Raw genomic sequence first — 26071 nt, 5'->3', positions numbered from 1 at the left:
AACACATCAAGATACTGATCATCAAATAGTAACTAAGCATGTGATAACTCCTCATAACAAATTCCAAGTGCTTATAAGTGTATGGCACTACCACAATTATTATTGTTATTACCTGTTTTACAGTATTCAGCACTGAAGATTAGAGCTACTACTAAATCATCCTTCAAAGCATAATCAAATGCTTTATATAGGCTGTCATGAACATGGTCACAGCTACTGAGCAGAACACTCAAAGAGAATCACAAACTCACAATTGAGTTACTGTAAAAAAAAGCACATCCACAATAATATTGTACATTTATAACTGATTTTGTATTACAACCAAATAGGGGTGATACCAAAGAGCGACCATATATACTGTCAGTGGCGTAGCTACCATTGAGGCAACCGAGGCAGCTGCCTCGGTAAAAAAATGCTCAACTCAGTGAACAGGCTGAGCAGGTCTGAGTTATGGCACCCCGAATTTTTTTACTCAAACGTTACTAGACAGCATTACTGTACCACACACAATAGTATCTATAGCTGTAGTGCTAAGCAGGGCCAGAACCCATGGTGACACAGTCCAGCATTTACTTTTCAGCTACTTGAATTTGTAAAAAGATCGAGATACTCTAATAGAGCAGTCATCGTAATGTATACCCTAATAGAACATTCAGTACAGATTATAACCACTGATCTCATTATACACTGCTTGGTCTAAATAATTTACATTTATGTTAATCAATTGATCATTCATATTATGCATTAGCAGTTACTATACAAAATAGTCTCCACATACCATTTCAAAGCATATATTTTCAAAATTTTCCTTAAGGAAGCATCCCTAGCTTGAACAAAAAAAAAACATTTAACACATAATGACAAGGTGGTTGGTAAACATTTCTGTGGATTGCTCTTCAATAAAGTTGTTAGGTAAAGTGTTCCATTCTCTTAAAGTATTCGGAAAGAAACTTTTCTGATACGATACAGTGGAAGTCACACACATAATTATAGTCACACACATAAAATATATATAGTAACTAATAAAACTGCAGACTTGCTTAAGCCTTTAGTATCCACACCTATTTCTGTCTTCAACCATGCGCACGACGTTCACTGTATCACGTGTACCTGTACCGATAGAAACTATCACGTGTTTGCGTGTATCAGACACATAGGCGGCGGAAAGGGGGGGCTAGGGGCCTAAAGCCCCCCCCTCGGTCTGCTGAGGGGGGCTTAGCCCCCCTCAGAATGATATCACACCGAAATTATCTTTCTTGGAGTGGGGCTGAAAACCGTGATAAAGATCGAGATACTCTAATAGAGCAGTCACTCTAATAAAGTAGTCAGTGTGTAGCGAGCTATGAAAGGATTTTTATGTAGTTTATCAGCTAGAAATGGTAGCTGGTCAGGTGGAAAGCTCTTGTCAGTTGGTTGCGACCTTTTTTTTTTTCTTTTTTTTTGGTCTTACCTTACCAAACTATAGAAATAAGTCTGGGTCAGCCCAGCCCCCCCTCATATCAACTACTTCCTCCGCCGCTGATCAGACACCTCAACTCTCACGCATTACGCGTGAGCCCTGACACACGCATCAGATTGTTGTCTCACGCATGGTTTTCCATCTCACGCATGGTTTTCCATCTCACGCATTGCAATTCCTGGAAAATTAAGCTCTTATGTAAGTTAATTTCAGTTCAAACCTCTTGGAAAAGCACTAAACAGTGCTCTAATGGCTAAAAATGGAGAGGTATAACTGAAAATAACCAAAGAAAGTTGCGGATTTTGCAATTTTTACAGGAATTTTTCTACTAAGACAAGACCTCACTCCTAAGTAAGTAGATCTCACTCATTTTAACCTCAGGTCTTAGTATTGCGTAGCCAGACCCTTTTTTTTCTTTTGTGAGGGGACGGGAAAGAAATGGGTCTGGTGAGCATACATGTAGTATAGAATCGTCGTTGGGCTAGTATCCCGAGATTGTGGGGATTCTACTGCGCAGCTTCCGGATTGTTGATTGGCACAAATGACGTGATTTGCTAATATTTGCATCCTGTTACCATAGCTACTACTGAAATATCTATGGTAACAGGACGCAAATGCAGCAGATCACCAAACAACAATCCGGAAGCTGCGCAGTAGAGTAAGCGATCTATTGTCGGACACCATCTATAATCGGACACGTTTTCTCAGAAGTTACCAGGCCGAATCTTCTGAATTTTGCCACGACTAACCTTCACACTTAGCCTAGCAATGTACCAAAATTTGGGCTGGACAGCTTTTGTGGTTGCTTTGCTACAGCCGATTAAAGTGACTGTCCGAAAACCTCTAATATCGGAAGTTTACCTCTTTTATCGGACACCGCCCAGCAATCCTCCACTAAAAGATGAAATTCCTCACAACCACCACTGACTGTTAGGGGAATACATGTACTTTCTAAGCAGCCATGGTTTGTTTCATTCCTCCACTCGTAAGCGGAGCTAGCTACAACCATTAATATTCGGGTGTGTCTCGACCTCTGTAATCGGACAGAGCAGAATTTCATTTCACGCGGTTTTATCACTTCAAAGCTACCTTTTAGGTATAATTAGCCACGAAAATGAAAAGTGTGGTACAAAATCTAATTGGATTTCCAAGGAGTCGTAAAATTTTACCATTTTAGCGATCAGTATGCTACTGTGGGACTCCACAAAATGACTTATGGACTGTTCCGAAAAACTTTTAGCACTGAAATGCATGGGTGTAGCACAAAGGGGAGGGTCTATAAGTCCTTCCACCCCTCCACTTCCAATTATCAAGATATACTCTAATAGAGCAGTCATGTGTCCAAACAAACATTTAGATTCAGGTTTTAGTAAAATTCAGTCATCTTTGTTACCAAAATCAATTTCAGAAGACTACTCTTCAACTTTCCTGTTGCATGGGGGTATTCCCCCTGACTCCCTTGATAGAACATGCTTTGCATGGTAAGAATGCTTCTCACTCTCAACCAGCTATGCTGCTTAAGCCCTTCATGCACCCAATTAACTTTTGCTATCTGCTCTTACAGCAATGCATGTCACACATGCTTTGCAACACATTAAACAAAAGATATAGTTTTGTATGAAATAAACAACTAGCTACATGCACTCACTGTGATATAGCTATACAGCTAGTAATTAGCTAGAAGATATTACAGATTTTAAAATGAACCAAAGAAAGGCATGACATGTGCACTATATAGATATAGCTGTGACAAGTGTATAATGTAGGTTAAAAGCACACAATTAGCTCCAATCTGGATTGTAATTAATTTAACTGCTGGAATGGTTGTTTGCAGAAATGGCAAATATATAGTGATAGTCATCCTTGCTGGTTGTTACTCCAGAACATGAACATGTGATGTCATTCTTTGCATCACTTATATGTGACCCAATTTCTTGACTGGATGATAGGAGTTCTTAGCAATGTACAAGTTTTGTTTCCCACCTGCAAATTAGCTATATATACATGCATGCATGTCTTATTTTTAATTAATAGAAATCATACCTTTCATTGAGCACATTGCATAGCATGTGTGACATGCATGGCTGCAAGGGATATAGCAGAAATAAGGTGCATAAGGGAGTTACAAGCTAGAATGGTAGCTGGTCCATACAGTTTGCAGTGCATGTGATAAGTATACACTTATCATCATCTAAAGCATGCACTATCAAGAGGGTCTGGGAGCATAACTCCCCAAAAAAGCTTTGAAAATTAGCCTTCTGAAATTCATTTTGATGTACCAAGGTTAAAATTTTATTCAAAAATGCACCTAAATACTTATTTGAATACTGTGACATGACTGTTCCATTAGAGTAGCTGACTGCTCTATTAGAGTATATCTTGATTGGAAGTGGAGGGGTGGAAGGACTTTAGACCCTCCCCTTTGTGCTACACCCATGCATTTCAGTGCTAAAAGTTCTTCGGAACAGTTCATAAGTCATTTTGTGGAGTCCCACAGTAGCATACTGATCGCTAAAATGGTAAAATTTTACGACTCCTTGGAAATCCAATTAGATTTTGTACCACACTTTTCATTTTCGTGGCTAATTATACCTAAAAGGTAGCTTTGAAGTGATAAAACCGCGTGAAATTAAATTCTGCTCTGTCCGATTACAGAGGTCGAGACACACCCGAATATTAATGGTTGTAGCTCCGCTTACGAGTGGAGGAATGATACAAACTATGGCTGCTTAGAAAGTACATGTATTCCCCTAACAGTCAGTGGTGGTTGTGAGGAATTTCATCTTTTAGAGGAGGATTGCTGGGCGGTGTCCGATAAAAGAGGTAAACTTCCGATATTAGAGGTTTTCGGACAGTCACTTTAATCAGCTGTAGCAAAGCAACCACAGAAGCTGTCCAGCCCACATTTTGGTACCTTGTTAGGCTAAGTGTGAAGTTTATTCGTGGCAAAATTCAGAAGATTCGGCCTGGAAGTTACTGAGAAAAAGTGTCCGATTATAGATGGTGTCCGACAACAGATCGCTTACTCTAGAATCCCCACAATCTCGGGATAGCCCAACGACGATGCTATACTATGTTCACCAGACTTTCCCGCCCTCACACAAAAGAAAGAAAAGGGCCTGGCTATGCGAGATAGTAGTGCTGCTATATTATCTAGTCAACTCAACTATAAATTGTACAAAAACACCACACTTTATGTCTATAGTTCATAATCTAGATTGGCATCATGGAGTTTAGCTGTAAGAATATCTTTACTAGCTTCTGGGTTGAGCTTTCTCCACTGCTGTAGTATCAATTTTATAAGTCGTTCTTCTTCAGCTAGTTCTCCAATTTGTTTAATACGCTGAGTATCAAAGTCTAATGCAATGGCTAGATCTTTCCAGTTTTCAGTAGGATGATTTGCACATATGATACCAAATATATCATCAAGCACGTCTGACTTAGGGTTGCAAATTGGACACAATAGCTCATCGTCAACATGACATTTAATTGCTTGTATTAGCTTAGCTGCTACATCTTTGTGTCCCAAATGTGTAGTCTCCATACTTAGACAACACAATAACTTCTGAAGAACTCCACTACCTTTGCTTCTTAGATACCGCAGAAGTTCTTGAGCTCTTTGAGATGGTGGAGTCAGTTGAAGCCGGCAAACATAAGCCTCGTCATAAGTTAACATTTGGTGGGCTAGTAAATGAGGAAGTAATGTATCCACATTAATCAGTGTACTAAATTCCATAGCTATCTCATTTAGGATTTTATTGCTGGTATCTACAAAAGAAAACATTATTCATTATAATGATTTCTATACTGCCTATATCATACCAAGCTCCATGATGGAGACACTTTCAATTAAAGTAGTTGAATTTTCAGTAATATTAGTAGTAACAGCGGGTTCTCTTGAGACTGGCGCTTCTTTTTCACTTTCTGTGATAAACAATAACAAATCATGATAATTATGTTACACAGTACCAATTGGTTTGGAGGTTGACAAACGCTTTATAATTGGTTGAGATGGTCGCACAATTCTAGTGGTTACATTATTATTGGTAACTTCTTCATCAGCTTCAGTAACAGATGGTGAAGTTTCCTCTTGTACAATTGTTCTACCATCTCTACCAGTAGGAGCTGAGATTGTAGTGCGTGTATCAGACGACTCAAGGGATGGAGTAGCAACAACTTGCTGAGGAGCTGACAAGTCATTATCATTATGATGCTGTTGCTTGTTATCTTTCTTATGCTCTTCTGCTTTGACAGTTTCAAAGTTGCCAGCACCAGTGACCATATGACTACCAGGTTGATGAAGTGTCTTCTGATGAGTGGGGGTTAAACCTTCCTCCATGTCACCAGGTGAATGACCACTGATTAGTTTATCTGCATTGCATGCAGTGAAGATGAACTTTTATTATTTTACAGTGATAACCTGTTCTATCATTTGGTAGAGTAATTCCACTTGCAAGCGCAGTATCGTCACCTACAGACACATACAATATACAATGATCAATGTATGTCAGCATGGTACCATTAGCAATTTTCGGTAGCTCCTTACTCCCATCAATTTCCATGACATCCATTCCTTGACGATACAGTGGTTTGTTATTGTTTGAATTAGGTATCTCATTATCTAACGTGAAAAACAATACAATATACGTGCCATCTATTCTTATTGTGGTTAAGCAACAAGCATGCAAAACCATGATCTACTAAAAACAATGTTATACTGTTTACCACTGTCTTCAGTGTCTGTATTTACTGTTGGGTCTACTGTTGCTGCTGCAACATTCAGCAGAGGATTTCCCTGGTCCAGTGCTCCTGAAGATGTATTCTCACCTATTAAAGTAATATATTCACAAATTGTTTATCAATTTATTGGTATACCATTTAATAACCGTGTACTCTCATCATCAAAATTCAGTATAGTTGAATTAAAATCATTGTTTTTTCTTTTACGCTTACAGAAACAACAATAACATGTCAGAGATAGTATTAATATTAGTAGGATGACAAGAACAGCCATCCCTACTCCTGCCAATATGAGCTCCCATAATTTAATTGGTGAATGTTTAGACCCTGCAACTAGTAATTACAACAATTCAACACAACAATATATACCTGCACCAACTCTGAGGCACACACTTGCAGAATTAGATCTGAACATTTCATTTCCATATATCATTGACTTATTATATTCACACCAACAAGTATATGTTCCACCGATATCGCTAATTGCTTTTGATATGATCAATGTTGATCTGACTTGATCAAGATCATTAACGCCATATTCAGTAATCATTGTATAATGACTGGTGTTGTGTGGTAATAGTTTACCATTCAGACTCCACATTGTAATAATTATGTTTGGATCAGAACTAGCATTGTATGTACAAGTGAATGTGGTAGAATGGCCTGAAGTGAGATCTCTGCATTCTTTCCCAGGAACACCAATGATCGTAGGTATATTGTACACTTCTAATAGTAAAGCAATAATATATGACAAATTAATATATATTTTAAGCTAACTTACTAATTCTACTATATCCCGGAGTATATTTTATCAAATCATTTGGCCTGGCAGCTGCACTCTTCAATTCAGTGCCTGATTGATTAACCATTACTGAATCTACTATCATTGAGACAATAAAAGTACAACAACTTGTATTAGTAACAGGACATTGTTGTACTGTTACATCGTATCCTTTGGGTGGATCATCATTTGGGAAAATGTACTGGTTATCTTTACTATTTGGAGTCTTAACAATCCAAAATGCCTGAAGATCGTCAATGGCATAGTCACCCTTATAAGTAGCAGTGATAGATACAGTTTGTCCTTCTACTGCTGAGATATTTGGAGGAGGGATTAACAGTGGAGGAAGTTCAGTTGCATTTAGACAATAATTAGGATGTGCTAAAAATAAAACAAGTACAATTTAGTAGTGACAGCAACTGGGCTCACATGTATACATGGTATATAGAACTCTAACACTCTAATAGAACAATTAGTTAACTAGCCATACAATAATACTATAAACAGGCACAAATTAAAGCTAACTGTTCCAAGATGACACTATACAGGAAAATGCTTTAGACTATGGTGTTATATGCTTCTTCTGATGTCTTCCATCGTGCTAATAATGACCCTGTTTCAGTTATAACAGTTCAGAAGGAATAAGTGATTTGAATGTTGACATGATTTGGAGAATAATTTAATATTTACTAGCATGCAAATATGTTTTATATATCAAATGTAATAATTTCTGGCGATTGATGATCATTATATTTTCATACTTTTAAAATGCTTCCTGATATGCAAGTATACATTGATTGTACAACTACCCACTTTTCATATGGGGAAGAATTACAGAATCCTTGAGCTCCACAACATAAAAAGTTTCATGGTGATGTTGTGCTTAAAGCATGGTGTACATGTAATTATTAAGTCTAATAGATGAAACAAGCATCAGAATTTATCCAAGCTAGTGTTTACACAATAGACTATGGTAATCCACACCTAATCGATAATGTCTTTGTCTCCTATACAACATTTAATTCCATATTTAAAAGTGACTGTTCAATTAGAGTACATTGTTCCAATTGTGCATTCTAATGGAAAAAGTGCATGCACTATGCTTGTCTTAGTGTAGTGAATATAGCCAAGACTAAACTAAATAGCTCAAATTATACAGCAAAATTTTATCTCTTGAGAATTTCTAGTACTATGGCATAGTATCTAGTAGTGCAAGGTTTCATTCTCTTCACAGTAAACTGCCAATTGTCTGTGCAAGTAGGAACTAAATATGCAAATTAGGTTCTAACCACCCAAATTAGACAATACTGATTGTTCTAATAGAATAGATTTATGTACTTAATGGTTTGTTCTATTAGGCTGGAAAGCTGTGGAATGAACTGCCAGAAGGAGTAGCTACATCATCTAATTTTTCTGCTACAGCTTATGATTATTTTAAAACTCTATTTCTTAAATTAGTTTTTGTAGTTGTGCATGCTGTGTCTGTATATTCATGTAGTATTTACATGTGGCTGTATATTTCTTGTATATGCATGTGTTTGTAAACTGTGTATGTGTAGCTACTGTATGTTGTATTATTTCCTATGTATGTGTGTGCTCCAGTGGGGAAGAACGGCTAGTCTGAGCACTGGAGTTTAAACTAATAATCAATCAATTAATCAATCTATAATCCTGGGATATCACAACCCTGGTCAAATGTCTACTGATATATGCAGCCAACGTGGAAATTCATAGACCACAACGAAGCGTCTCAGTTGACTAACAGAACAAGATCTGTCAGACCGCCCAGCTACTTTTGTTGATACAACTAATGTTATTCACGTTTTAAAACTATTAGCTTGTAACAACTCTGGTTAATTCACTGGCAAACGGCACCAGCTGCCATCGTGTGATTACTGTTATACGGACTGCGCCCTGATTAGCCACACTGTCTCCTTTCTCGTTAAATAACCTCAAAATTTATGCACCACAGACCATCAAAATTTGGTATAGGCATTGGGTAAGTGATACTCTACAATAGTACGCCTCGAATTTTCGCGATTCGGGTTTGATGGAGTTGTTAGCCCATGTTGTAGCCCACAGGTGTGCGTTTTCACTACTTTCCATGTTGTTATCAGTGAAAAGGAAAGCATATAATTGTTCTACAAGGTGAGAAATGGTTGGAACAGAAGTGGCATAGTGTTAGGTTGCTCATTGGCCAAGTTATTTTAAAAATCGGGTTAAAACTTCAGAGCTTTATAGGCGAAAAATGAAGGCGTGTTATTTCATGAAACTTTGTATGCTAAACTAAAGCATCACAGGCTATCACAACAGCTTTTAAGGCGTAGAATAAGTTGCACACTAGTGGAGTTTTGGGCCACCCTAAAATAGTTCATTACGCACGTGGGTTGAAACAGATTGTTTTGTGCGGCTGGACTTAATCAGTTCAGCGCCACTTTAATACCCTTAGCGGATAGAGCAAGAAGCTATAGCCTGTGTTTCAAAGAAAATTAAGTTTTTACAATGGTTAAATGCAGGCATATTTAGGGAAGTTTCCTGGAGTTATGGAAACCCCTCTCTGACATATAAGCTTGTGGGTTTGCAGCAGGAACACCAAACTATCTTAGTTTGTAAACAGAATAAATGGGAACAGGGAACAGTAGCAAAGCTACGGTGAAAACTCAAAAGCAGGAAAGGGTATGCATTGAAATTTTTTTATGAAGGTCAAGATACTTTAGTAGAGCAGGCAAATGTATTCTAATACAGCAACCAAAACTACTCCAATAGGACATTCATACCTGATAATAAATTTAAAATGGGCATTAAAATAACAACATAAATGTAAGAAAATGTTTTTCACTTCAGTTAGTATTAGTATTAAATTATGGACAATGTACAATCATTACAGGGACTTTATAGTTAATAGGCCGAGGGCCTTTTAGTCTATCCATATCTTATTTGATGCCAGTAATTATCTAAATTACTCTTAAACTTATTTAAACTATCTTAAACTTATTTAAACTATCTGACACGAGTTTGAGAATTTGGACACTGTATGTTCTTAGATCACTAAAATAACTGACCAGCAATAACCATATTGACATTTGTGACTTAAAATGAATCTTTAAAGTTTTTTAATATTCAAAATCTGTCAGTAAGTGTACCCTCAGACATTGTACCTTAATTCACCACCAAAGCTGGAAACCACCTTGGATATGCCCCTGCTTAAATGTTTCTATAGTTGGTACACGTCCACCTGAGCTCCCACCAAATATATATATGTAACATCAAAGAAGTGAACATGTGTCCACTGTCAATGGTTTTGTACTGGAACAAGCATGTTTTTTATGTTGTAAACATGTTTGCCCTTGAATCGCCCATACTAAATGTATAGGATATTTTAAAGCCTCATAACTCACTTGTTCTTGCCTGTATCAAAGCACTTTATTGATTAACATTTCCATCATTTAAAGGACTTCACAGCACTACTAAATGTTTGGGCAGCTGGCCCATGTAACAAGAGTTATTAACAAGAAATGAGGGCTCAGGTGAACGAGAACAGACTATAGATTAATATTCTACATGTCAAGTCATTTCATAAATCAGTTACTTGTATTATGTTATGAACATGCCCATCTCACGGATTATAAAACTCTGTCAAAGAGAACTTTAGAATTTACATGCTTTGAATGCATGGGCCATTCTGATGCACAAAATCTGCCTTCATGAGCTTACATACTACATCTCTTGATTTCGTATTACATCTTTGCTAATAATTCTATACATAATTGAAAATTATAATATTAGCAATCTCTTGTAAAATGAGTTGATGATATGTATCATCCATTACTAGACCAGTGTAAACAAAACAAATAAATGTGGCATTAGCATACTGTAAAAGTGATATAATAATTATAGAATTGCATTGGAAGTTGGGAAAGACTCTGTATATTTAGTGGTAAGGTAAATACACATTTTGTAAACTGACACTTTGACAGGCATGAAGTGCAATCTCATCTGATGACACTTAAAGTTAACCATTCTCTAGTAGGAAATTACATTTAAGTACTTAATTTTCATCAATATTTAATTTGTCAATACTGATGAAGCGTGGATTCGTCAATTTTCCTTTTGTCAAAAATTCCTGTTGAATGGTATTTTGTTTTACAAGTAACTAGTAACACATTCTATTACATAATTACTACTTTTCAGCAACAGGTGTTAGCTAGCTACTGTAGTTAAGTTGTCCTTTCTTGTTCAAGCTGTTCATTCATTCAGCCTGCTAGAACAGCAACTGCTCCTTTTAAACTATTAAAGCATAACTAGTACTCTTGTTTACCTACCAACAATTGAACCACTGAATAAAGCTTTGTCACTGAATGCCAGACTAATGATCACGTGATCAGATTAATGATTTATAGAATATAGCATTCAGTAGATGGGCAATTTGATTTAATTTAAATGTAATAATATCGCTGTAATGAGCAACATGTTATTACTTTGTTACGTGACAATAGTACAGTAACATGCTCGTAAGTAACAGGTTAGTACATCGTTAGGTAATAATATTACTGTAATACATGTAATGACCAGTAATGTGTTACTTTAGTAATGCATTACTTTTGTAAAGTAAAAATCCATTACGTATTACTAGCTCAAGAAAAGTAGTGCATTATACGTATTAGTGCATAAGCAACAATATTATGTGACACATTATGTCCAACATGTTAATATTTTTTTGTAATGGGACGTGGGTATTTGAGACATACCGTATAAGCAGAAATTTTAGTGAGCAGAATATTTGGCATTTGCTTAATAATTTGTATTTGGCGAGAGTTTAATTTGACAAAATGCAACGTGGAGTCCCACGTGCGAGCCCGCGTGGTAGCAAATTGTATAGCTGGCTTCTCATTTACAAAGATGTATGTACGTTTACTTTGTTGGCCTGCATACTGGAGAGAGCTTCATGTGAGACGGAGAATCCATGACAGTGTAGCAAAAGGAAACGAAGTGATTGGGAACATTCTCCATGCCAAGTAGCTAGTTACGATCTGGCTCCGCTGCGTGTTTCTTCCTCGAGCGGTATCTTTGTTCGGCGAAATAGTAGCTATAGGACCTCCTTAATCTGTGATATTTATACAGACAATCATAGAATTATTTGATTAACCGCTGGCTGACCTCCAGTAGTACATCGATCTAGATACACCACCTTGCTTCTTGCTTGATCTTTCGCTGGTTCAATTGATTAAAATATTAGAAACACTAATGACGAGATTTTAATTTGGCGATTTTGCAAGCGCTGCCAATTCTCCAATTTTAATTCTACGCCAAAATTACTGCTCATATGGTACTTTGCATGCAAAAGCTAGGGGGTCTGGAGGCACACCCCATCCCACATTTAGAAAATTTTTGAAATAAAAATACTAATATTACAGCAAAGTTTTATTGAATCATTGTAAGTAGAGTGTTAAAATTAACTGACTATTGTATTAGAGTATATTGGTCTTTCTATTGAGTGTGGTGCAATATGAATTGTGAAACTTTTTAAAAGGGGTGGTTCCTCCAAACCGTTTAGGCTGCATACACAAGAATAGTTCTTCTAGTGGTTAATATAAGACAAACCAACCTAAAGAGTGATACAGAGCAAGAGTGCAGCTGCATAACAAGTGCATGGCATGTATAGTACAGACACAACCAAATGGAAAATCTAGAACACTCGTGTACGTTGTATTAGAAGTCTTTATTAGGGTATTACGAAAACAAATACATATGGAAAACACAATACTATTGTAATTTCTGTCTTCCAGAATCATCATTGTGTTGTAGATAAGAAGAAATTTGGCGAAAACAAGCTCCAAAACCAGTTTATGGCTGGGTACGGGATATGTAAATACAATAAGAAGTAATTAAGTATTGCAAAAAAAATAGTGAAATAAAATCCATAAAATAATACTATTGTAACTCTGGCTTCATTGTGTATAGGTAAAAGGGAATTGGGTAAAAACAAGTTCCAAAGCCAGATGTATTCAAAATACAAAAAGAACCATGCAAAAAGAGTTAAGTTGTAAAAAAGGGTGTGGCCTTCAAAAGCCTGGGTGAAAAAGTTGTGAAATCAAAGGTAACAGCCAAGATAAGTTGCAATGATGTTAATGCCCATCAGCCCATCAGTTTTAATAATGCACCCCTGGCCATTATTAAAATTAAGCATTTCTTGGCCACCACCTTTGACTTTGAAGCTTCTAGCCTTTTTGAGGGCCACGCCCTTTTCACAGTTTGCCTGTTTTAAAATATGTGACTGGATCTGCGAAAAAGGGACATAATCGCACAAGCCTAAATTTACAGTATAAAACATTGAATACATTGGGTGAAATACTTGCGTATTATTGAAAAAATTCCATAAATTTATTTTAACCCCTCTTTCTTAGTGAAGGAAGAGACTAACAATACAAACTTGGATATCATCTGATTCACCTGCACAAGAGGAGTTGGAGTATCTTTGTTTAGTTGCAGTAGACCCAAGGATACGTAAGTTATGAGCACTTGTTTACGTCATGTCGAAGCGATTGTACACGATCGACTTTTCCTCACAAATTTTGCCTTTGTATGCAGTGAAGAAGGGCAAGTAAAGGAAAAACGTACCCAGTAATTCATTCTCCTGTTCATGGCAAACACAATGGTGAACATTTTCGCTTCGTACCTCAATCCATTGGTAAGTTACAACCATTTTTGTAAGCGCCTGTAATTTATTTTCCCTATACTTGCTGTACATATCGATTTTTCTGTTGTTGCTACTTTGTAGGGCTGTAACTCCCAAAGTTATTGGCATATGAAGCTGAAACTTTGCCAGTGGGTACACTTGGCTAAGTAGATTATAAATATTTAATAAACAGGAATTCGAAAATATGTGATTATGTCACATATATACAAAATAAATTTACCATGTTAAAGCAATAATTGTATTTCTAATAACAGAAATGGTGCCTAGGTTGTGTTTGTGCAGCCCGAAGCAAAACGCATGATATGCTTTGTTATGCAGTGCTACAAACAACAATTGGCCATTGGTCATTTTCCAACAAACTTCAGTATTTGTCTGACCAAAATCAATGTTGGACAAATCATTACTGTGAATTTCAGTGGAAAGCCAACGATAATCTACACAAAAGGGTCAAATTTTACAGAAAACGTGACCAATTTTTTCTTATTTCAGTCTAGCACTGATTATCGCTAGCCTGCAACAAGTAACTCCCCCTGAGTAGTGGAAAGATTATTAGAATGGTACACAAGTATTCTCAGGATTATTGTCTATATGTGACTAGATCTGGGAAAACCAGTTTCATCGCCCATTACATACAGTAAATTTGAATTTTCACAATGAACACAAAGCTACACAAATGCACCATCTTGAGTGCTCTCAGCAGGCAGCTTTTCCCAAGCCCAGTGGTGAGCTATGCAAGCAATCTGGGGACTTAATGGAGCTCTGGCCAATCTGGGGATGGCTGCATGTGACTGTACAGCTAAAACTGGCATTTCTTAATACTTGCAATAAGACTGTTTCCCAAACACAATCACATAATACAAGTAACCATACAAATGGCAACTTTGTATGTAGCTACTTCCATAATAGTAAATACCATTTCCTTAGTTGGGTATGTCTATCAAGGATGACAGCTTCTCATTAGGTATCAAAATTCATATTCTCCCTTTATAGAAGAAGGGTGATTGGAAAATGAATGAAATCCACTGCACTTAAATATGCAATTTTAAGCGTGTAATCCAGGCAATATACTTACCTTATGGTGACTAAATTTAGCGATACACTAAATTTAGCAAATTTGTATATTGGCGAAATTAACGCATATTAAATTTAGTGATTTTATGAATTTGTGAATTCATGTAATTAACTAACCATACATTTTGCAGGTTTAGAGTGTACTAAATTTAGTGAAAAAACCAAAGTCGCTAAAATCGCTAAATTTAGTATATCGCTAAATTCAGTATATTACTAAATTTAGTATATCGCTAAATTTAGTCACCTTAAGGTATTCAGTAACTTGTATGGCTGCCAAGAACTTACAAGCAAAATGGCAACTTATAACTGCAAATGTGCTGTTTGGCAACATCTGAGAAATTCCATAAAAGCATGCCAATCGATACTAAGCAAGAGCAAACTAAAACAGATGTTAACAGCATCTTGGGGGGAAAGCCTGGGTGTATACAATGTGATTCATATGTACTACATATTAAGCATTCACATGATTTTCACTTGTGTTTTCTATTGCTATACCATCAACATGAGATACTGGATCTCTTATTTGAACAATAGGGCTTTGCTGGTAAGCTCTCTGAAGTATACAACTTGAAATGTAATCAGCCTGCATAGTAAATACATCAAAGGCATTAAAGATAAGTTCGTAGAATAGTGACAATACATGTATATGGCCATCAGATAGTGATAGAAAGGGCATTATCCCTTAGAAACAGTTCAACAGGCTTGGTCCACCTAGTATCCTAGCACCACTATTGCTGTATACACACAGAAGTTTTTGTGGTGCAAAAATTTTTCATAATTTCACAGTTAACACATACAGCAACCGTGAAAATCTGTGAAAATTTACATAGACCATGACCAGCACTTTCATCATCATTAGCTGCAGTCATGGCTCCTACTTTTATAAGGATATACGGAACCCCAGTTGCAAAAGACAGTGAATTGTGAGAGAGAATTTTGCAGTAGTGCTGCGAAGGACAGAGCTCATTGACTATCCAGGATGTTAGTGGTGTTTAAGACTGCTTTTGGCTCATTGTTAGCACAATCAGTAGCTAACTGCGGCACACTGCTTAGCTTGGCTGGCTTGAAGTAATGAGCTATATCTCTCGTAGCCATTGTGTAACACATGTTCAAACATGACACAGTTCTTCAGTACATGATCTGTGAAAATAAAATCTTGGAAAATCCTGTTTTGGAATGGAACTGTAAAAATTTTAATTTCTATGTATAGTATATATATTGTTCTATAAAACACCTCATATCATATTACAAGTCATTGGAATTCTTCAAGATGTGTGTGATCTTTTCCAGCTCAAAGAACTGTTGTTATACAAAAAGTTGTAGTTTAAACTTTAAGTATGACTTTAGAGTCGTACTCTTGGTCTAGTACGCACTAAGTGACTTTGCTATCTTTATGCTAAGAATTTCTCTTCATTTACATATCTTCAACGATGGAATGCCATTTCTCTGCTGACATATTGTACACTATCAGTTAATAAGCAAATCTTCTTTGCAAATCATAGATGAGTTACACCAGCAACAAATTTGTTTTTCTTATCACACTCCTGAACTGCTTATGTCAGTTAATCATAGGAGAGAGGTTTAGAAAATACTGAAGTTAACCATACATCACACAGTTGGAATAGAGAAATACCATGCAATACCAATAGAAGATATCCAGGATGGAGATGAGGCATATACACATGCATGAGCAGACCAGTTACAGTTATTAGAGAAAGCAACCAAGTGCGCAGTCCTTGTTTTTATATTTTGTACACAACAACATTGACGATATCTTTAGAAAGGTGACGATTGATCATAAAGAAATTGTCCCAAAAATTTTTGGGATCAGGAAGGGGAGGGGGTTGCTTCCACAGAGACAGGTACAGTGTACCTCCTGAACACAAATTCATAATGCAGTGATAATTGTGGTGAAGGGACGGATCTTCTGTACAATGTAGATATGTATGTCTGTTGTGGTGTGTTTGACAATGTGTGGATCACAAATTTGACAGGTTTCCACATTGTAACAACACATTTTTATAAATATGATTTTCATTCATTGATGTGAGACTCAAAGAACAAGTACTGATAAGTGGTGAGTTTAAAATACCAATACATCGCTTTTGCAATTATGAATGGTCTTTATCAGTGTACTTAAAAGTTGCAAAATTTGTGTGACAAGAAAACACAAACCAAAACAAAATAATCTCTATGATTGTGAAAACTATGCACAATTCCAGTGGCTACTTCTGCATTCATGGCCCAGTTTCCTTATTGCATAGCTCTTTCAAATATGGTTGTTATCCAAGCATTTGATGTGTAGTCAGTAACATATGGCAATGAATTATGGTATCTAAAATTTCTTTTCATGAAAGCGTGTCAAACACAACCTACAATTGTCAATTCTGAGATCATACAAAAGTTTTTTATCATAAGGAATTTTGCATTCAGGGAGATCCACACATGTACAATATGTACACACTAATGCAAATGGTAGTTTCCTTGTTATAGATGTATCCTGTTATTAAATCTAAATGTGTGTACACAAATACAAATCAGACCGTGTCCTAATTATTAAGGTGTCCTGATTTCATTCAAAAGTCTATATGTGTATACATTGTATTATATTATTGCTCTAGCTACTGTGATCATAGAAGACTCTAATGCAAAATGGGACCTTGGACAAACATAGTATTTCACTTGGTATTTAGGTTTTGTAGCTCCCATAAGCTAGTCACCAAGATCATAAAAAAAACTTTACTCAACAGCACAGTGCTAAATGTGCATACAAGCAACAACATCATGACAGTCTAAGATACTCTACTCAAATACTCCCTGTATTTCTGAACCTATTCAAACTTTGGTCTTATGTTTTACTAGTCACCACTACTTCACAGAAAACTACTCAAATAACATCACACCTATATAATCTTTCCCTCATTCAGTACCGACATATTCTGAATATTGTTTGGACAAGTGAGTAATCAAGGGAATATTACCAAGCCATTTTATGAGCAATATTTCAAATAGTTTCATGGTTTATACTAAAGGTAACATACAATAGCAAGTCAACTGGCTGTGTTACATACACCGTACTGACAATGAAAGAAGTTGTAGTAACCAGCAAAACTATACATGCATGTACACAACTCCAATATATAACAAAAGGAGAGGAGCTTGCAATTACACATATTAGATGTTTCATCATATTTTTAATCCCACATGGAATACAACTAAATCTTACATAATGTGGCAAAGTGGCCATTGTAATAATTCTCTAATGGGTAAATTTGCATACAAAGTTCCCTGCCTAATGCAGCTACCTGCTTAATAAGTTCTAGAAATTTTGGTCCAAAGGTTATCAGAATCGAAATTTTTCACTGTGTTGTGAATTGATGTAGGAGCCATGGAAATAACTATGATGGATGATGTACTGAATTAAACCCTATAACATAGAGAAATGTGACCTTTCATAAAACAGGATATGATCTATACCATTTCATACAATTGCATAACCTATGATCACACATATCTCTTACAAAATACACACACACAAAATATATATAACCTTAATCTGGTCACCAACAGCAGTATCACTGGATCAAAAATTTCCCCTATTTTAGCAGGTGGTTGCATGCAGTAGGGGATTTTAAGATGGTCACATGGTTTAGACAGTGGTTTTGCTGTAATTAATTCTTGAAAATCTATTTTCGTACAATTTACTAAAATATTATACATCTAATGTAACTAATGATAGTCACATTATCATTCCACAGTAACACTGCATAGTGAGGGTCACAGAAGTTTCGGTTTTCCTGCCCAAAAATATGCTTTAGAGCAACTCTAAAAATTTTTAATGGAATTTACTACTTCAACAGAATTACTGACTAATTAACTACCTAGTGTATTGCCTTCAGACAAGCATAGGACTTGATTTCTTTACTGACCAGTGTTGCTTAGGTCGCAGACGTGTCTTTTGCCTACTGCAACAACTATAATGCAAGGATTATGGACTATATTTTGGCCTCCTTTGTGTCCCATTTCATTTTACACTATCACATAGGCACAAGTAGCTTCCTTGTGCTGATATCATGTTTATAATGATATCGTGTTTATAATGATATCGTGTTTATACATGACAACAGTAACCGTAGAAACTGGATTGATTGCAGAGGCGTTTCTCATACTATTCTTTGTAGCACTGTGCAATGGGCTGACTGTAGCTGAAATAAAGTGGAATTATTGGCCACTTCATTTTTCAGTCAGGACACGTGTTCAGACACAAAATAATATGTCTGGCACTATGTTGTAGCAGTATATGTGGGTTCACCAGTCACAACTATGATACAAAACGGTAAACAACAAGTACAAAGAAAAATTAGAAGTTTTAAATTCGAGTTGGCAGGTCAAAGAAATAAAAAGTAATGAAACAAGAGACATCGCCTATACCTGCAGCTTTAGCTACCAACAAAGATTTAATCCCTACTTCAATCATAGATATACTATTGACTAGCTATAAGACTGAAGTAGGGATTAAATGTCCGCTGTGTATAGCTGTAAGTGTAGGTGACCTCCCTTGTTTCACACATATTATGTGATGTTTAATCCATTGCTTCACTGCAAAGATTGAGAGCATTCACTTCAGACAAAAGTGTCGTTGATTGGTTGGAAGTGAACCTCTAGAGCCACCATGGTTTGCTAACAAGTAAGTGTACATGTTAGGCATAAAGTATGTTAATCTGTATGTAGCAAACCATACATGTGCATAATTATAGTAATGCACCACCTATCAAGTTAATGCCCGAATACCACAGATACGTGGGAATGGTGAGAGAATTGATTGCTAACTTTCCCAGAGGTAGTGGGGATTGGTCTTTACCAAAGACATTCTCCAATGCGTGCCTTTAGAAGTATTTCTCGAAAGCTAGCTACTACATTAGTATTAGGGCCCACTCGAACTAATTCGCTACCCAATTTTATGGATCAACACCACGCGACCATACAATCCCTTTTTATCCCCGGGATATGCTCTAGTGAAGAATTTGTTGGGGTTCGTATTGCCAATCCTCCCCCAGTAGGAATATCCCTACCTTAGCCCTATCTGTGGTAGTTGGAGATTACACTGATGGGTGTATAATTGGGAAACAAATACTCCCTAGGGAAGAAAGTTAGAAGTCAAATGCTAAAAATTACCAATGTCATTTGATTGTAACTCACTCACTACTTCCACATTGACAGTAAAGTTATCACTGCCACACTCATTCTCAGCAGTTATGGTATAGTATCCTGATCCATCTGATTGTGACACATTTATTAGTGTTAGGTTACTACATGTTGCATTGTATAGTGTGGAACACTCTCCTGTAGTTATCAAGTGGTCTGGAAGAGGAAAACCAAACTCTCTGGTCCACTTAGGATATCCCTCCTTGAGGGAAGTATCAGAGTGAATTACACACGAAAAAGTGCGATTGGATCCAACCAGTATTTCTACGTGCTCATGAAAGTTCACTGGTGTGATAGCGGGAGGATCACATGGCGCGCTTGTCTCAGAGTTTATTGGTGGCAAGTACGAAGAAGCTCTACTGACAACTGTGAAAAGCAAACACAAACAACATGATATGCAGAAGAAAAAAACAGACTTAACTTACTGAAAATGTTAGCAACCAATACTATCGTATTGTAGCCAGCCATTAGGTACTAGCGTTGCTCACTCAGTCTCGGTTTCTCGCTCTGTACGACACGAGTCGATCGTCCGAAGGGGGGACAAGTACCGGAAATTAACAAATTATTGCTAGTCTACCTGCAGCTGCATGGGTGTTCCCCTATATGCATGTAGTTGCGGTCGACACGAGGGGTCGACACTATGATCTCTCACTGCCTCTATCGGCCTGTGTGCTTGACTGATCACGATATATCATCTACATTACACGGAGGTGTATACGTATCTATGATGGTGGGCCATGTATACTGTTGCAAGTGCACTGCATTATTGTTATTACTGATTATTAGTTTTTACTGTGCAGAAATCACAAATGATTATAAGGCACAGATATAATTACTTAAGTTGTTACAAAAAACAACATGGCTTTCGTCGCTTAAGATCATGCCAGTCCCAACTGATATTAACTGTAAATGATTTTGCTGAAACCTTGAACAATGGAGAGCAGTCTGATGCAATATTTTTAGATTTTTCAAAAGCATTTGACAAAGTGTCCCATTACCATCTATTTCACAAGCTCCATCATTATGGAATTCGAGGAGATATACTAGATTGGATAAAGAACTTTATGTTAAACAGATCTCAATGTGTAGTAGTTGACGGTCAACAAAGTGACCTGACTGGAGTATCATCTGGTGTTCCTCAGGGGACAGTCCTCGCTCCCCTATTGTTCCTTTGCTTCATTAATGACCTGCCTAACAGAATTACATCCAAGATAAAACTTTATGCTGATGATGTGTTATTGTATACTACGATTCATTCACAAGATGACTGTCACAGATTACAACAGGATCTTAACACTTTGGAACAATGGGCAGCTGACTGGAAAATGTCATTCAACTTACAAAAATGTGAATTTCTTAGAATCACTACCCAATATTAGCTCAATATACACTGCAAAGTAAAACTATAAAGGAGGTAAGACATGCTAAGTATCTAGGTGTAACTATCGACGAAAGCTTATCCTGGTCAGAACACATTAAACAAATTACTAAAAAGGCCAATAACACCAAATGCTTCTTGCAACGTAACTTGAGCAAGTGTCCTCTACAAGTCAAAAGTAACTGCTACAAAGCCCTGATTAAACCTATCTTAGAATATGCAGCCACAGTCTGGTCACCCCACATACGAAGAGATGTTGATGCCATAGAAAATGTCCAAAGACGAGCAGCACGGTTTGCATTTAACAACTATTCTAGATATTCCAGCGTCACTGAAATGCTATCTAACCTTAATTGGCCCACCTTAGCCAGATGCAGAAACGAACAGAAGGCAACAATGTTATTTAAAATTATATCTCACCAAATCGATATTAATGCTGATGATTTCCTTTTTCCTAATCCTAACCTACATCACACCAGAGGCCATGATAAGAGATTTTTAACCCCAATGACTAGAATTGACTGTCATAAATTTTCTTTTTTCCCCTCTGCAATCAATATTTGGAATTCCTTATCCCAACACGTGATTGATTTAACAGAGATTGACCAATTCAAGCATAGCCTAGCTGGACTAGTAACTGTTTAATAATTTATCAATGTGTATATATGGTCTTGTGTATAGTAAATATTGTATAATTATATAAATTTGTTTTTCTTTTGTAATTGACAGTAGTAATTGTACCCTTTTTTGTGCACCATACTCTTTTGAGGTCTGCACAACAATCAATAATAATAAATTATCCAGGGAAGGGGAATTAACTATATAAGGGGGGAGGGGGTTCCAAAGTTTAATCACAGAGGGGGAAAAGGAAAATTTTGCATGCTACTAAATGTCTCGTATTCACCCCATCATCGTGCCGGTGGCCAGCAGGTACAGATGGTATGAATGCTGGACAATATTTATACAAGATCGTATCATGATATTATAGTTACACTATTGTTTGGTAAGTACTGTGTTTGTGATGACTGGTGGCAAATCAAATTGTAAAGTCTTAATAATAATAAATTGTTGGCTGATGCTAGAATCTGCAGGCTGGACCGTTGACCACTAGTTGTTTGTAATTATTTTAGTTAGTTTTTGCTTATGTTTCAAATCTCCATCAATTTTGCTATGTCTTACCGCTTAAATGTGGTCATTATTATGACAACATCACTATGTAAGTTTCACTATTATTCCATCATTTCAAATCAGTTTACTGAACTAACTTGCTTACATAGCTTTGCATACTAGTAGGCTATAGATGGACTGAATGCAAACACCAATGTCAGGGGCAGGGAACTCTTTCACTTCTCAATGAGTTAGACCCTTCTAGGTATTTGTCCCGTTTTACTTTAGTCAATGATTTTTGCCTATAAAACAGTAATAGGTGCATGTAAGATTGTAATGCCTAATGAGCTGGCCGCCATGCAGTTATATATAGGCTAACTTTCTTGATCTGAAAATTATGAAATTGCATGTGGCCTTGTTCAGGGAGAGGGTTTCCTAGGGGTTCCCTCCTTCTGAAACTCCGGTCCTACTTGCAACCAGCATGCAGGAATTACATTGAGTTTTTTGAGGTATAGATCCATGCAGAGTGGTATTAAATTTGAAATAACAAGCAGTGACACTGCTGACTTGATCAGATATAAAACAGTAAAATAATAAACAATGCTAACTGCTGGAGTATTCCTTTAATTAACCAATGACAGACTGCATGCATGTAAAATAGGATTGTATACTGTCATGCTGTTGCTCTGTTATTGCTGTCATACTGTTGTTGTCTTACGATTAATAATATCCAATCAGCAAAGTTTGAGTTGTATGTTTTGGGTAATATAATGTTCAGTGGGTATACAAGGGTATACAACTAAAAATTTTATACAGATCAAAATACTCTAATAGAGCAGTCAGTTACCCACTCAGAAAATTTGCAGTCATAGAAAGAGCATTCAATCAAACGTCTTTGTATAGGTACGTATATAGTAAGAAGAGAAAAGATTCCATAGACATACAGTATATGTAAGCTTAAAGCTTTTCATAATTACGGAACTTTACACAATATCTGGTGTTTACATTAATTGGGTGAGAATCCATAAACATCTCCAGAATAAGCACATGCTGATGTCTCCTGTGTTTATGCCCCTTCAGTCCTTTGGTATGTGGACCAGGTATTAAATATATTATATTTGCAACTAAATAATGGTAGTTGTTCATAATGACCAGTATTACTAATCATAATAATTATGCCAATGTGCATTCTGCTCAGTATATATCGAATGGATTAGCATAAGTCGGCAGGCACCAATTATTGGCACTTGTGAAGTATAAAGCCTACGAGGCTACCAAGTTCCACAATGGGCTGTTATAATAATTATCCCTCTAAAGCATTTCTTACAAAAAAGCTATAAAAGCTATGCTGGTTAACCATCATGGAATATTGGAAGCCAGTATGCTTTTGCGTCTAACCTGAATATCTCTCGAATGGCAGGTTCATAAAACTTCTGTGAAATGGAGATATCCAAGCTAGGACTGCACCTCCTATAAAAACTTCACAAAGTACCAACAAGGCATCATGGAGTTACACACTAAATTGCACTTTGTCACTTTGTTGCCAATAATAGGTACCCCATACCAATAATTGGTGCATGATAGGCATTGCAATATTCCTTATAACAAGATGTTCACTCACATGAGATAATTAAAATTTGGTGCACTACCAGATGAAGGACTGCTCTGTTGAATGATTCAACCCAGAAGTTCATATGTCATTGAATTAGGGAATTACAATTGTGCGATGAAATGGTGTTGATAATTGGCGACTTATGCTAATACACAAATGTGTTTTTTGAAAAACCATGCATCCTATTCCACACATTAATCAATCTTCTCTAAAATGAGGCACTCCATCTTGTGTTAAAATTAATTTTAGTTTGATATCTTTAACCGGTATTCCAGAGATATGCCCAATTTACTGTCTAATACGCTACAAACCAATTTTTTGTGGTAGCTAGCTGTGATGCATTGAGTTCTGTGAGTGACAATAATGGTGACAAATCACTTTGTTGACAAATATTTCCATCCTTACCATCTAAAATGTATAAAAAGAGATTTCCTATAATTAAATCAAGTGTTCTTGGTCCTTTTCTTCAATTAAATAATATCAAGAGTTAATCATATAGTCCTCCCTACCATTATAAACTCTTGATAACATGTATGACTTAGTTTTAACCATTCAATGACCTGAACAAATTGACCAATTTGTAAGTGGATTGCTGTCACACACATATGAAATTACTACATGGTCTGATTTAATCATCCATATCTCCTAGTAAAAGAAGTTATGGGTGTGAAACTTCACAGCAAGAAGGTTTAATAGTTGTTTATCCAAATGTGCAAAAATGAAATTTTATTTAAATTGGGTTTATGCATGCATGTGCAGAAAAGGATGGTTTTCAAAATATGGTCACAATTAACTGCAGTAATTTAATTATTTAATGAACTAGTTCAGTGTTCAGTGGCTCACAGCCTCCATGGATGTAGCCCAGATTTTCAAAGGAGGCTTAACAGCAGTGTACACTCGTTCAGGGGTCTGAGGACCCAGCCCCCAGCCATTGAGACCTTGGTCAAAATTTTTTATATAGTACAAGTTTTTCCACACCACATCACACCACACCAAAAATGTGTCCACACTACACAATATTTGGATAGTAAAGGAAACCACCATATTACATAAATTGCATAAAGTAATTGCCAGATACTCTAATAGAGTGGTCACTACTCATTCAACTGATCATTACACTACATTATTATTTAAATTAATGCTGAGTACACACAGCCTTCTAACAATTTCTAGGGAAACTAATTGCTTATGCTTTCACATTCAATCAAGTTTTCTTGAGAGATAGTATCCAACTATGTAAGTGTGCTTAATGCATCAACCCAGAAAACACTCTTTTTCTTGCACTCAGCTTTTATCCTAAAACTTTTTGCCCCCCACCCCCTCCCCAGGTCTCTTGTGTTACCACTAACAATATCCATCTATGCACAGTAAATGTAGAAGAGATTTTCCATCAGTGTTTTCGATTTAGACAGAAAATGTGGAGGAAAAGATTGTTTATCATTGCTTTACCTATAGACACTAGGCATGCTTACTTGTGCTATATACAATTGTATACTCTATACGTACAAATTTTTGAGGTTGTGGATTAACAAATTTCAAATTTTGCAATTTTATTTTTGTGGATTACTTGTTTTTCACTCAGGTTATCTATTATAGAGCATAAAGCTAATCTTCATTTTTGAGGATGAAAGTCTAAACAACTATAAAAATTACATCCCTTGAAAATGTGTACATGTACAGTATCTGTGCATGCAAATAGCTACCCAGCAATGAGATCTATACATGTAATGGAAAAGGTCATGATGCCTGTCTGTTATATGTTGCCGAGGTTAACTGATCATGGCTCTGCACTTTAACCCGCTATTTACAGTCACTATAGGGCCCTGCACTCTCGCTGCACCCGTTGAAACCATAAGACAATGACATGCATGTAAATGAAGTGAGCTACTGTGACAGACTGTAGTAACTATAGTTACATTCTTTAGTGATTATATACATTGTTTGTACAGACTCTGTTAATCTTATTCATATGTTTTTGTACTTAGTTAACAATATTCATGTGTTTTTGTTTAACCTGTTGT

General features: G+C 36.5%; 1 protein-coding gene across 1 annotated transcript; it reads right to left on the bottom strand.

Moving 5' to 3' along the window:
* Positions 1-4608: 4608 nt before the first annotated feature.
* On the bottom strand, positions 4609-20538 carry LOC136237917 (uncharacterized). The gene is made up of 11 exons (XM_066028176.1): positions 20379-20538; positions 19948-20319; positions 6981-7361; positions 6569-6925; positions 6335-6526; positions 6185-6286; positions 5979-6080; positions 5880-5930; positions 5429-5830; positions 5282-5383; positions 4609-5227 (listed from the first exon to the last, which is right to left on the bottom strand). The coding sequence occupies exons 1-11, from the start codon at positions 20419-20421 to the stop codon at positions 4659-4661; spliced, it is 2673 nt and encodes an 890-aa protein (XP_065884248.1). The 5' UTR covers positions 20422-20538; the 3' UTR covers positions 4609-4658.
* Between the last annotated feature and the right edge of the window lie 5533 nt (positions 20539-26071).

Source organism: Dysidea avara, chromosome 11 (assembly GCF_963678975.1).
Source record: "Dysidea avara chromosome 11, odDysAvar1.4, whole genome shotgun sequence".
NCBI lineage: Eukaryota > Metazoa > Porifera > Demospongiae > Dictyoceratida > Dysideidae > Dysidea > Dysidea avara.
The sequence above is the reverse complement of the archived record's forward strand: the minus strand, read 5'-3'. Positions and strand labels throughout refer to the sequence as shown.

Coding starts and splice junctions, on each gene's coding strand:
- LOC136237917 (XM_066028176.1), bottom strand. CDS start 20,421: ATGGCTGGCTACAATACGATAGTATTGGTTGCTAACATTTTCA. Junction 6,527..6,568: donor GTGCCTCAGAGTTGGTGCAG/GTATATATTGTT, acceptor TACTAGTTGCAG/GGTCTAAACATTCACCAATT. Junction 5,384..5,428: donor GTCAACCTCCAAACCAATTG/GTACTGTGTAAC, acceptor TGTTTATCACAG/AAAGTGAAAAAGAAGCGCCA.